This window comes from Phocoena phocoena, chromosome 14, assembly GCF_963924675.1.
Source record: "Phocoena phocoena chromosome 14, mPhoPho1.1, whole genome shotgun sequence".
In the NCBI taxonomy this organism is placed as follows: domain Eukaryota; kingdom Metazoa; phylum Chordata; class Mammalia; order Artiodactyla; family Phocoenidae; genus Phocoena; species Phocoena phocoena.
This window is the reverse complement of record NC_089232.1, coordinates 11,162,106-11,175,653: the sequence shown is the minus strand read 5'-3', so window position 1 is coordinate 11,175,653 and position 13,548 is coordinate 11,162,106. Positions and strand designations below refer to the sequence as shown.

The 13,548-nt window shown below is 35.8% G+C and overlaps 1 protein-coding gene across 1 annotated transcript in view; it reads left to right on the top strand.

Moving 5' to 3' along the window:
* The window catches only part of ANAPC1 (anaphase promoting complex subunit 1), a 100,237-nt gene that overhangs the window by 58,543 nt on the left and 28,146 nt on the right, over positions 1 to 13,548 (top strand). Inside the window, exons 28-35 of the mRNA XM_065890960.1 lie at positions 540 to 774; positions 2,911 to 3,002; positions 4,336 to 4,470; positions 4,641 to 4,723; positions 5,607 to 5,685; positions 6,396 to 6,470; positions 12,802 to 12,878; positions 13,426 to 13,516. Of these exons, the coding sequence (XP_065747032.1) occupies positions 540 to 774; positions 2,911 to 3,002; positions 4,336 to 4,470; positions 4,641 to 4,723; positions 5,607 to 5,685; positions 6,396 to 6,470; positions 12,802 to 12,878; positions 13,426 to 13,516 (867 nt within the window). The remainder of the gene's footprint in view (positions 1 to 539; positions 775 to 2,910; positions 3,003 to 4,335; positions 4,471 to 4,640; positions 4,724 to 5,606; positions 5,686 to 6,395; positions 6,471 to 12,801; positions 12,879 to 13,425; positions 13,517 to 13,548) is intronic.

The window sequence follows — 13,548 nt, the reverse complement described above, 5'->3', positions numbered from 1 at the left end:
TATAGTTATCACAGCATCATTTTTTGAAAAAACTCTTCTTTTCCCATTGAATTGTCTTGGCACCCTTGTAGTCAATTGAATATCAATGTGAGGGTTTTTTTTTTAATCATCTCAGCATCATTTACGTGTTTTTCCCTCACCTGTCATCATTCTCTCTCACTTTGTAAATTTGAGTGCCTTCCCTTCTTGCCACTTTGCCTGGCTAATTTGTACTCATTCTATTGTAAATTTTACTTTCTAGAGATTCTTAATAATTCTCCAGTCCCTTCTAATCTAAAGTAGGCTCTGTTAAAATACTCTTTCATAATCTTTATACTTTTTCATTTGATGAGTTTTCAATAATACATATTTTTTAGTTTAACACTTTCCCTTCCCCAAGGGCACTAACTTCATCAGAACAAGGACCTGTCTGTTTAGTTTGCTTGTGTATTCTTGGAGCTTCTCACTGTGCCTGTCACAGTACTGGCAGGCAGTATTTTATTTAAAACTACGTATTTGTTTTGGTAGTGACTTAAGTCTCATTCTTTTTTCTGTCTTAGGGTCATGAGATGACAAGCATTGGGCTGCTCCTTGGTGTTTCTGCTGCTAAACTAGGCACCATGGATATGTCGATTACACGGCTTCTTAGTATCCACATTCCTGCTCTCCTGCCCCCAACGTCCACAGAGCTTGATGTTCCTCACAACGTCCAAGTGGCGGCAGTGGTCGGCATCGGCCTTGTTTATCAAGGGACAGCACATAGGCATACCGCAGAAGTCTTGTTGGCTGAAATAGGTACGGCATCAATAGTGCTCTGGTTTCGTAAGTGTATTTTTACCATTCCACAGGAACCAAAGTAAAAATGATAGTAAGATTATAAAAATTAAGGAAAAAATAGTAGCTTTTGTGAGCATAGAATGAGCTATACTAATAAAGAAAACAACTGCAAAGTAATGTTTTCCAAGGCTGATGTTACTATGCAGGTTACTGGGCTGCATACTTACTTGGCCAGCCCATCACTGAGCTCCAGGGGTCCCATTTAACGAGGTAGCCTAAGGTCTTAATCACATGTGAGCATTGCTGCTTATCCTGCTCTGTCTTTGCCAGGCAATGTCTAGCAATGGTCTACACTTAAAATTCAAAGTTGATTGTTTTGATCCCTAAAAGCACAATGTTTATTCTGTTGGACAACAACACTTCTAACAGAATGGAAGTGATTGATTCCGGCTTTCCTCTATATGCTGGTGGATGTGTTCATGATAAAAGGCATTTTTTATGTTTTATCGTAAGTCTGCCTTTTTTGGAAACGTGTCTTACTTGTTATCATCTTCTACTGAGAAATGGAAATGCTATTAGTATTATTGGCACGTTCAGTAATTTAGATACATACTTGCATGTCTTGTTCTATCCTGTTCAGGATCTTTCTACATACATTTCAGGATAGCCACAAAATTTTCCCGGGCATCTCTGCTCAGGCTGTAGATCTATGGGTCTGCTGCTCAGACTCTGCTCCAAATGCCTTATTCTGGGACCCAGCCTTCTTTTATGGTGATGTCAGAAGGGCAAGAGGGAGAACCAAATAATGGAAGCGCATTTTAGGCCTTTGCTTACCTTGTGCCAGCCAGGATCCTAGTTCAAAGCCAGTCACACGTTCAGGTACAGAGGAAACTCTGTCAGGAGTGTGGATGTATTTATAACTGGCACTGTAGGGTGGTGAAGAATTGGAATCAACAGTGTAGTCAACTACAGTGATGAAATATTCACAAAACTAAAGTTTTCCTGTCAGCAAAATATGTAATAGTATAAGTGATTGGTCTGAGAAACACTTATTCAGAAGATACTCAGGACTGGCTTTTAAAGCTTGTTCATCTGCAAGGTAATTAACGTTCTTTGGCTATATCATAATGATATCTAATGGTGCCAACATTATACATATCTCACAGCCATAGTACACCTCTTTCACATTGTATACAGAAGATTTCATCTGGATTCATATGCGTATGCTCTTTTGTATAATTACAGTCAGAATGTACGTACTGTTTTTGTACTGCTCTTTTCATATATCATTGTCATAAATGGCTTTTAAAATTAATTTTCTATTGTGGAATAGCTCATTGAGTTGGTTTTCTATAAATTGCCTAATCATTGTCTTATTTTCAGGACTTTTAGGTGGTTTTTAATTCTTTGCTAATTAAGCAATAAACATTACACTGATTACTTGTGTATAATTTTTCTTTCTTTTTAAAAAAAGTTTTTTCCTGGGGATGAAATTCCAGGAATGTGAACTTTTTCTTTGGTGGAAGGGGTCTTTATATATAATACATTTTGCTGCCCTAAAAGGGGTGGAGTTAGAATTAGGGGGTACTTTTTAAAGTATGAATTTTGCATCCAGTCAAACTTAGAGCGTCGATACAGAGAAATTCTATCATAGTAAGGCTCAGTATTATATAGATTCAAAATAAGTGTCTGGATGCATAATATTTAACATTCTTAAAAACTTAAAGGAAGTGTCCTTCCTGTTCCTTATCAGTATTTGAACATTTTTTTACCACATCTGAATAGATTTGAAGCTAACAAAACAAGAACCAAAGGAAAGAAATTACAAATTGAAGCTTTTTTGAGCATCCCTCCCTTTTAAAAATTTTTTCCCCTTTTTTGGTAATTTTTTTTTTTTTTATTATAAAACTCAAGGTTTGACAGTATTTTAAAGTGATTGCTTTCAGATTGGCAAATTAGAAGAACCATGTTTGGGGTTTATTTTGTGGTAAACTGATAGTTGTGGACACCATTTGTGATAACGTCAGATCTTTCTTAGTGGGGTTATATTGAATCCATAGTTCTTACGCAACTTACTAGAAAGTTAACTCTAAAACTTTTACGAGTTAGGGTTTTAAGAGGCCAGTTTGAATTGTGTTACTTTTTGTTTTATAGGACGGCCCCCTGGTCCTGAAATGGAATACTGCACGGACAGAGAGTCTTACTCTTTGGCTGCTGGCTTGGCTCTGGGCATGGTTTGCTTGGGGGTAAGCAGAGTCGGTGCCTGCAGGTGCTTCAGTTACAAATTCTGCTTGTTGAGACGAGTAGCCTTGACACTTTACTCTGAACACCACTCTGCCGTACTGTGGCTTAGCTTACTGTGATTCTCAGCTCGTTCTTCTTTCTGGGTATTTTTCAAAGTGCCACATTTGGGAATGGAGAGAAATTGTAGTGAAGAATGGGGCTTTAAGGTTTCTTCCCCCCTGGCTTAGATATAAGTGTTCATGAATGAACTAAGGGAATGAAGTTTTTCGAAAAGAGTTCAAGACATAAGATGAAGAAATGACAGTTCACTCAGTAAGAAAACAGAAAAAAGTGAAAATGGGTGTATGATGGGGAGCCTTAAGAGTCTGTAGGACTAGAGATAAACCAGAACTCTCTTTTGGTGCCCTGGTGTTCACTAGGTATCCCAGAACGTTGCCACAATAGCAGCTGCTTTGTGACAGAATGCAGTATCATTCTGACTCCCCATCTTTAACCCCATCCAGTAGACGTAGTGTAGGGTTACCAGAGAAACATTAAATGACTACGTCAGCTGGAATGTGGGTCCTTTGAAGAACCACCAATACAGTGTTTTACTGAAACTGAATTATATAAAGAAAGTCTACTGTCGTTTAGCCTTTAGACTCTGCACATTTGACACATGAACTAAAGAGGCAGATAAAACAATGGAAAAGCATCATACTGAGAACTGGGACGTGAATTCTGGTCCTGACCAGTGAGTCCTGACATCAGTTAACTACAGTATTTTCTCGTAGTTAAGCAGCTGGAGGGACTGTGGAACCAGACTGCCTTGTTTTATATCCACTGCTGCTCCTTACTAGCTATGTAACCTTGGGCGTAATCTCTTTGTGCCTCCCTTTCCTCACCTGTAAAATAGTAGCTGTTTGATCGAATTGTCATATTAAGTAAGTTAATCCATGTTAAACATACAGAATCATGCCTGGAAGAGCGTTAAGCGTTCAGTAAGTTATTATTATGGTTATTATTGCTGGACTAGTTCACAGGCACGATAATGAAAGGATTCAGGTGTTCATAGTTCAGGGTTCGTTTACCTGCCTAATATTTTCTTTAACTGTTAATGCAGTTAACTGGATTTTGAAGCCTTTGTGTATTTTATGAAATGAAAGTATTAACTTGCCTGTATAATTTTTAATGTGAATTATTAACAGACTGAGTATTAACTCATGAGATTTTTAACGGATAAAAAACCCAGAAGACTGGCTTTGAAGTTAGTTTATTGTTTTCTTTGTTATGGGTATGTGTTATGGATCTTATTCTGTAAAATTTCCTTTCCCTTGTCTGTTACTTCGTTTACAGCACGGCAGTAATTTGATAGGTATGTCTGATCTCAACGTGCCCGAGCAGCTTTATCAGTACATGGTTGGAGGCCATAGGCGCTTTCAAGCAGGGATGCACAGAGAGAAACATAAATCTCCAAGTTATCAAATCAAAGTAAGTCCAAATCAAGCAACAGATCAAACTTCTGGAAGCTAAGAAGTTAATTTGAAAATAGTAGTTTTCATACCAACATGTGTAAATATGTTAATTTTAAGCATAGGTTAGTATTCAGAAGAATTTTATAATAATTCAGAGCTCTTTTATACAAACTTTTCTTTTGATAGGAAGGAGATACCATAAATGTGGATGTAACTTGTCCAGGTGCCACTCTCGCTTTGGCCATGATCTACTTAAAAACCAATAACAGGTACTGCATCTCCTCACCCCATCCCTTGCCATGACCATGTGACTTCCTTTCTGACCTCAGTAGTAAACCTAAATTATTTTACTGTGTTTACCTCTCCTGTGCTAGGTCAGCCTGATTTTAGTGCTCTCAGATTCTACAAGTTATATAGAGTTTTATCTAGAAATAATACATTTGGTTATTTTAATGATATTTGATAATACGGTTGCCAGTTTCTATTCACTTTTATTTTATAGTTGATGTCATTGACAATCAAACAATGTCTAAATTCCTTTTCATTAATTTTGCTTGTTGTTATGAGGCCTGGGTAGATCAGAAATACTTAGCATTATTATATTCCTGGTTACCATTCATAAAAATGGTTTCTGCTTAGTTCAGGAGCTTTCCTATAGCTATTCCGTCTGCCTCCTCAAGCCCCGTAATTAGTGCTGACACTTGAAAGTAGATGTTTGGTGTCTATTCTTTTACATTTTGTATAGAAGGGTAAGTTGTGTTTTAAGTCTTTTAATTTAAAAAACATTCTAAGATTAAAGAAAGTTTTCAATGTTGTAAATTCTTTTTTTAGACAAAGTGAATGTTTGCAAAATTAACAAAGTGGTTAGAAACAGGTTTATTCATCTACTTTTTGGATGAAAGTATATGACATTGCTTTCTTGGCACTGGAGGTGTTTCATTTAACAAAAGAGAGCTAAAAATATCTGCCCTTAGGAAACTTATAGTAAGAAATACATACATACTAAGTATTACGTTGGAGGACGTGAAGTACTATGGGAAAAAATAGGACAGTGGTTGGAGTGGAAAGAAAATTCTTGAAATCTGTCTTGTGGTCTTGATGCTCTTATTCTCTTCTTGAGCAATAACGCTTATTGGTATCCACCACCAACAGATCCATTGCAGATTGGCTCCGAGCTCCCGACACCATGTATTTGCTGGACTTTGTGAAGCCAGAATTTCTCTTACTTAGGGTATGGTACTTGGCAATTTTTAATTTCTGTTAACATGAGGAGTCTATAAAATGTCTCCACGAGGGAGCTTTACTGTTAATCCATCATGTGTATATATAATTGGTAGTGTTCTTTTGAAATTTCCCAAATATAACTGTAGGAATTGCCAGGAAAGACAACCACCTTGATATATAATACTTGGAGTGACATTTTAACGTTTCACATTATTATTCAAAACTTCCGAATAACTAACAAGACACTGGAGCTTCATTACTACTTTATTTTACATTCTTTCATTATTATTAAGAATGCAATAATACTATTAAGGGTATAATTAGTTGCAGTAACTGTTTGACATAAATTTGATTCAGATTTTCCATTTTCTACAATGTTTATGCTTTTAGCATATGAAAGGCTTTAAATTATGTAGACAGATCTATGTATGATTCTTTTCTTTATGATTTTTCTTCTATGGAGCAAGTTTTAAAAACTTCTCTCCAACTCTTCCAAACATCAGTGATGATCAAGTCAATTTGAGATTTTTTGAGATAAATGTAAATCTTCTGTTTATTTTAATGAGTGGCTTAGGTTGATACTATATACTTTGTTTTTCAAAATTTTCATCAGTTGGGAACTAATTCTTAAATTGTTCTATTAACAGTATTATCATTGTTACAAAATCTATGAACTTTGCCTGCTGTAATTAATTGTTCTGTATTGCATTTTTTAAGACGCTCGCTCGATGCCTGATTTTGTGGGATGATATTTTACCAAATTCCAAGTGGGTTGATAGCAACGTTCCTCAAGTACGTATGTATAATAAATATTATTATATCTTTAATCACATAAAATTATGATTTCCTGTGGGATTTTCTAAAACCTATAAAATACTTTTTCTTTTGAAGGCAATAGTGATGGTTATGATTACTGTATTTCTTGAAAACGTAGGAACTGTCATTTTAAGATTGTATGCTGAGCACAGACCACAGCCTTCCTTTTTCAGTTACAGAGCACTAGAAATGCTGATTTTTAAAAATTAAATGTATCAAAGAACTCTAAAAAAGTATTTTTGACATTTTTATCCTAAATAAGGTTACATTTATCTAAAGTACTGTTGCACTTTGTGACAATTTTTTACCTTGTATGTAAGAAGTTGTTTTAATTACTTTATGGCATGGTTACGCAATAAGCCAAATAGTTAAAAATAAACAGACTCTTTTGTAAAAGCTCCAAATCAAATATTGTAAGTATTGTAACTAAATATTGCCCTTTAATTGTCCATGTCCTCAGTACCTTTTTATTTAGAAAATAAATCTGTTTATCCTTCAGAATGCTAGAGTGCTCCCTCCAATGTTTTAATGAGAAAATTTCAAAATAAAGGCTGAAAGAACTTTATACAAACACCCATACAACCAATTAGATTCTACAATTAATATTTTACTGTATAAACTTGTTTAATCACATATCTATCCATTTATCTCTTCCTCTACCCAACCCATTATTTTTTGATGAATTTCAGAGTTAGTTACAGATAATCGTACACTTTTCCCTAAGTACTTCAGCATGTGTGTTATTAACTAGAATTCAGTATTTACCTCTTTTCTTTTCCTTTTAAGGTAAAATTTGTATATAATGAACTGCACAAATTTTAATTATGCTATTTGATAGGATTCAACTAATGTATAAATTCATGGAAACAAACCTTTATCAAAATGGCCAGAAGTTCCCTTCCCACTCAGTCTGTGCGCTTACTCCCCATCCTCAAGACAACCAATTTTCTGATTTTTTTCCCCAAAATATATTACTTTGCCCGATACAGAACTTAATGGAATCACAATGTATACCCTTTTGTATAAGACTTCTTTCACTCAGCGTGATATTGAGACACCATTGAGTATATGAGTAGTTCAACCTTTTTATTGTTAAGTAGTATCCCATTGTATGAATATACCACAGTTTCTTTTTTCATTCTCTTTTGTTGGATGCCTGGGCTCGTTCCAGGTTTTGGTACTATAAATATTCTTCTGCAGATATACATGTGGATTTATGTTTTAGTGTCTCTTGAGTAAATACTTAGTATTGGAATTACTGAGGCATAGAGTAGCAGTATGTTTAGTTTTATAAGGACTGGTAAACGTTTTTCCAAAGACGTTGCACCATTTTACTCTTGGCCCAGCAGTGTATGAGAATGCTGGCTGTTGCATGCCCTGCAGCTGCTGCACATCTTGCCAGTATTTGGTGGTGTTAGTCTTTTTAATTTTAGCTCTGCTGGTCAATATGTAATGATACCTTATTGTAGTTTCAATTTGCATGTTGAGAACGTTTTCATTTGCTTATTGCTTCTTCATATATCTTTTTTAAATGAAATGTCTATTTATATCTTTTGCCCATTAAAAAAATTTTTGTATTGTTTATCTTTTTATTACTGAGATGCTAGAATTTTTTATATATTCTGGAAAGCTATCCTTTGCAGATAAATGTTTTGCAAATATCCCTCTTAATCTGACTTGCCCATTCATTTCTTAGTACTATTTTTGATGAGTAGAAAATTTAAAAAATGTGATAATGTCTAATCTATCAACTTTCAATTTTATGGTTGTTTTTTGTGTCCTATGGAAAAAATATTTGCCTAGCCTGAAGATTTATTTTTTTCTAAAGGCCCTGATGTTTTAGCTTTTATGTATAATTACGTAACTCATCTCAAAGTAATTTTGTTTATGGTATGAGGATAAGGGTTAAGGTTTTCATTTTAAAAAATATAGATATTTAGTTGTGCCAACACTGTTTGTTAAAAACACCTTCTCCTTATTGTATTCCTGTGCCTCCTTTGTCAAAAATTAGATGACTGGTCTTTTTTTTTTTTTTTTAACATCTTTATTGGAGTATAACTGCTTTACAATGGTGTGTTAGTTTCTGCTTTATAACAAAGTGAATCAGTTATACATATACATATATCTCCATATCTCTTCCCTCTTGCGTCTCCCTCCCACCCTCCCTATCCCACCCCTCTAGGTGGTCACAAAGCACCGAGCTGATCTCCCTGTGCTATGCGCTGCTTCCCACTAGCTATCTGTTTTACATTTGGTAGTGTATATGGGAGATGACTGGTCTTTTATTCTTTTTCTGTCTTTTCTACAGATTGCAAGTTTCTATTGATTTATCTTTCTGTTCATTCACTCTTCAGGCATTTTATTTTCCTATTAAGTACATGAAGTGAATTTTAAAATTACATTTACTGTACTTTTTAGTTTTTCCTTTTTTAAAAAATAATTCCTACTTTTTTTGATGAGATTTTCTGTGTTTTCACTCATTATGGGCATACTGTCTTTCTAGTTAGAAGAACTGCTTTAAAATCCTTCTAATGCCAACAGTGTGGTCATTTCAGGATTGTTTTTCATGGTCTCTTCTCCTGAGAATATGTTGCATTTCTTGTTCTTATGTTAAGTAATTTTGATTTGTATCTGGGACATTGTGCATGTTGTCTTTGAAGACTCTAGTTTCTGTTGTATTCCTCTAAAAAGTGTTGATACATATGTACATACATACATATCTCTGTGTGTGTATTTGTGTACACACACACACACACACACACACACACACACAAATACATTTTGTTTTAAAGCAGGCAGTTAATTTACTTGTAATCAGATGTCAAACCCTGTCTCTTGTCTGCCGGTTCTAATTTTAGTTCAGTTCTTTTATCCTCTGGAGGCTGAGTCTGCCCTGATCACACATGGTTCATGGGTCAGGAAGACATTTAACTCCCAGCACATTTAGATGTCAGAGGTATCAGTTCCTTTTGGAAAGTAAATGTACACTGTAGGATGAAAACATACTTTTTCTTCATTCAGCATATGTTTGTTGAACCTTTGCAAATGCAAGACACCATATTAAATTCTATGCTGCATTTAAGATGCATCTGACATGCAGACTGCCTTCGAGAAAACTTTATTTTACTAAATTTTGTTTACAAAGTGAAGTTAAACATGTACACAAGTAACTGTATTCTCAAATGGAAGGTGAAAATTCATGTCAGTTCTTTCTTTAAACTTTTGTGGAAATGTAGTCTTTGGACTTTAAAAAAAATATTTATTTATTTATTTGGCTGTGCTGGGTCTTAGTTGTGGAACGTGGGATCTTTGTTGCAGCATGTGGAATCTTTAGTTGTGGCATGTGGTCTCTTACTTGCGGCATGCGGGCACTTAGCTGTGGCATGTGGGCTCTTAGTTGCGACATGCGGGATCTAGTTACCTGACCAGGGATTGAACCCGGGCCCCCTGCATTGGGAGCATGGAGTCTTAACCACTGGACTACCAGGGAAGTCTCTTGGACTTTTAATACAAAGTTATCTCTCTGATATTTATTTTACTTCAGACTTAATAATTTTAAATTTGGTCTTTATTACATCAGGGATACACAGTAGGACATATAATAAGTTCACAGTTCTGTTGGTTGATATTGCCTGTCACTCTCCACTTTCTCCTAGTTCTTGCCCACTCATCTCATTGATTCTGTAGCAGGGTCCCTTGTAGGGAGCAACTTAGCATCAAAGGTGGGATTAAAAAGGTCACTTTGTAAACTGCTTATTTGTTTGAATTTAAGGCATGTGTCAAATATAATAACTAGCATCTTCATAGCACGTTTTCCTTCATAAAAAGCTTTCCTCTACAGCCTAATGTTTTTCTTTTTTGCGGTGTTGTGCTATAAATTGTTCAAGTATTGCCCCCATTGTATGGGTAGGAACAGTGTACTACTTTTGATTATCTGTTTGTGTATCTATTAGACCATGAACTTCTCAAGGCCAGCTACCGTGTCTTTTCCATCTTTCATTCCTAGCGACTCGCGCACAGTAGCTAGAGTTCAGTATATCACTGTTACATTGAGAGAGGACAGACTGGTCCAAAACCATCCAGCTAATAAGAGGTGGGGCAAAACTGAAACTAGCTGTTAGGACTTCAGAGCTTGAGGTTTCTGTATAAGACTCTGTACAAGACAGGGCAGTTTGGTGGTCTTTTCTTGTTCGTTTCCTGTGTGCCTCAACCTGCCTTTAAGTGATTACATGTTTCTCTTTGATTACTCCTTATATTTCTTGCTATTTTTTAAACTTTAGGAGACCATGGAAAAGGTTACAAGGACTGGGTTGAAGTGTGCTCCCCACCCCCACAGCTGTGTATTTATTTAAAACAGGATTATTTTATGACATAATTGGACTGCATGCTTTCTTCTTTTATATATAAATTTATTTATTTATTTATTAAAAAAAGTTTTTTGGCTGCATTGGGTCTTCATTGCTGCGCATGGGCTTTCTCTAGCTGCGGTGAGTGGGGGGCTCCTTTTTTTTTTTTAACATCTTTATTGGAGTAGAATTGCTTTACAATGGTGTGTTAGTTTCTGCCGTATAACAAAGTGAATCAGCTATACATATACTTACATCCCCATATCTCCTCCCTCTTGTGTCTCCCTCCCACCCTCCCTATCCCCCCCTTCTCGTTGCGGTGCGCAGGCTTCTCATTGCTGTGGCTTCTCTTGTGGTGGAGCACGGGTCTAGGCTCACAGGCTTCAGTAGTTGTGGCACGCAGGCTCAGTAGTTGTGGCGCACGGGCTTAGTTGCTCCGCGGCATGTGGGATCTTCCCGGACCAGGGCTCGAACCCGTGTCCCCTGCATTGGCAGGCGGATTCTTAACCACTCTGCCACCAGGGAAGTCCCCCCACAGTTATTTATAACCCAAGTTTTTAGTGATGTTTTAAAGTGGTTATGATCATGTGTGGTCTTGTGATAGCAATGGTACAGATCTATAATAATGATAATAACGGAGCTAACACTTGCAAAGCATATGTGCCAGGCATTAATTTTAAGAGCTTTGAGTTGGTTAAGTCCTCTAATTCTCAGAGACACCTAGAAGGTAGGAAGTTTATTTTTGCTCAATTTTACAGATGTGGTCCTAGGGCTAGTGTGTGGCCCTGCTGGGATTAGAACTTAGGCCTTCAAGCTCCAGGCTATATGCTCTTTTGAAGACAAAAAGGAGCTTGTAAATGTCTGCTGTCAAAATAGAAATATTCCATTCCTGTATGATATTGCTAATTTATATGAATGTTATAATCAGGTTATCCATGAATATATTAATTACTCACTTTGGAGTTATATCAGTTTTTCAGAATGTCGCTCAATTTCTGAGTAAATACATCCAAAATTGAAAATAAAGACAAGAGGAAGGAAGAAAGATGGAAGTAGTTATCAGCCTATATTACACAGCCAACATAGTTGCTTACCTCACTGAGATTATCAAAGAGACAAGGTATTTCAAGTTTTTTGATCTGGTGATATTCAGTATATAGGAAGATTGTATCATAAGCGACTTCTGAATACTTATTGATTTATTATGGAAAGCATCCTGAAGTATTACTCCCCTGAACAGTCTTCTAAGAAGAATTATAGGAATAAATCTTCAGAGTTTTACATCTATGTACTTGCATTCATAAGTTTAGAGAATATATAGCTTTATCTTTTTTATTTGTATTTAAGTGAAGAGAATCAAATCAGTTCTTGGTTGTTAAAGTTAGATATTGTCTATATTTTTTAAAAAATAAATTCTTGTTCACAATTATACTAAAAGGAAAGGGATGTGTTTCTAAACAATAGTTACAGATTCACATATTGACAGTTTAGTTTAGCTTGTGTAATTAATCTGGTGACTAACCTCACCTTTGGTAGGTAGGTAGGCTTAATACTAGAAACATTCATGAGTAAGAAATATATGTCTCTGGTTAGAGTTCTCTGCAACTGCTTTTTTCCACTTTCCTTGCTGCTTCCCCTCACTCCTGCCCCAGCTCTGCTCTGTGGCCATCATCTTTGCATTTCAGTTCACTTGCATGAAACATTATTACCCTGTTATTGATTCAGAATATACTTAAGTCCTCCAGTTTATATCCGTTCAGTTCTATTCAGTTATTTGGCCCATCTTAGATTTGAAATTGGATTGCATTCAATGTGATTAAAATATAGGCCTTTGAATGAAATGGTTTGGTAAAGCTTATTTTATATAAATATGGCCATTAGCAATATGTTACTCTTCAAATTATTAAATACTTGTAACTTGAATGTTAATGTCCAAATATTCTTGCCTTCTGTCTTGACAGATTATAAGAGAAAATAGTATCTCTCTCAGTGAAATCGAATTGCCGTGTTCAGAGGATTTGAATTTGGAAACTTTGTCGTAAGTCCTAAAACATGTAGTACAAATCAGCTACTCTAGCATCTGTCAGATAAATGAATTGGAATATACTGTGTAGGAGTAATACTGTCCTTGATTTGAGTAATTATTCTGAATCCCCCATGTTTCTAACCATTATTTACCAGATGTTCACAAGTTTGTTTTTCGTTTGGCTCTCTGAAGTATAGAGTTCTTACCCTCAAAAAACGGTGTCTGAGTTTTAACTTGTACACATTCCTCTTTTATACTTTCCATTTAAAAAAATTGGCAGTGATTGTTAAAAATTATCTTCTTTTGCTGCATGTGAAACGGTGCAGGCAAGAGGCCGACTTTATCAGCAAGAGCCGCGTGGTGCTTCCACTGAAGAAAACCGGACGGAAATCTGTCCAGTTGATTGAGTAGAGGCACAGTTGAGCATTCCCAGAAGAGTATAAACTATTGATAGTTTAGAGAACAGGAATATTTATTATTTGTATCCCCAAATAATAGTAATGATGAATTTTAAAGCAAGACAAGGACAGTATTTAAATTCGTTGTGATCTGTTTTCAGGCAGGCACATGTCTACATAATTGCAGGAGCTTGTTTGTCTCTGGGTTTTCGATTTGCTGGCTCAGAAAACTTATCAGCATTTAACTGTTTGGTAAGAAGTATCTTTGTTTACTGTGTTCTGTT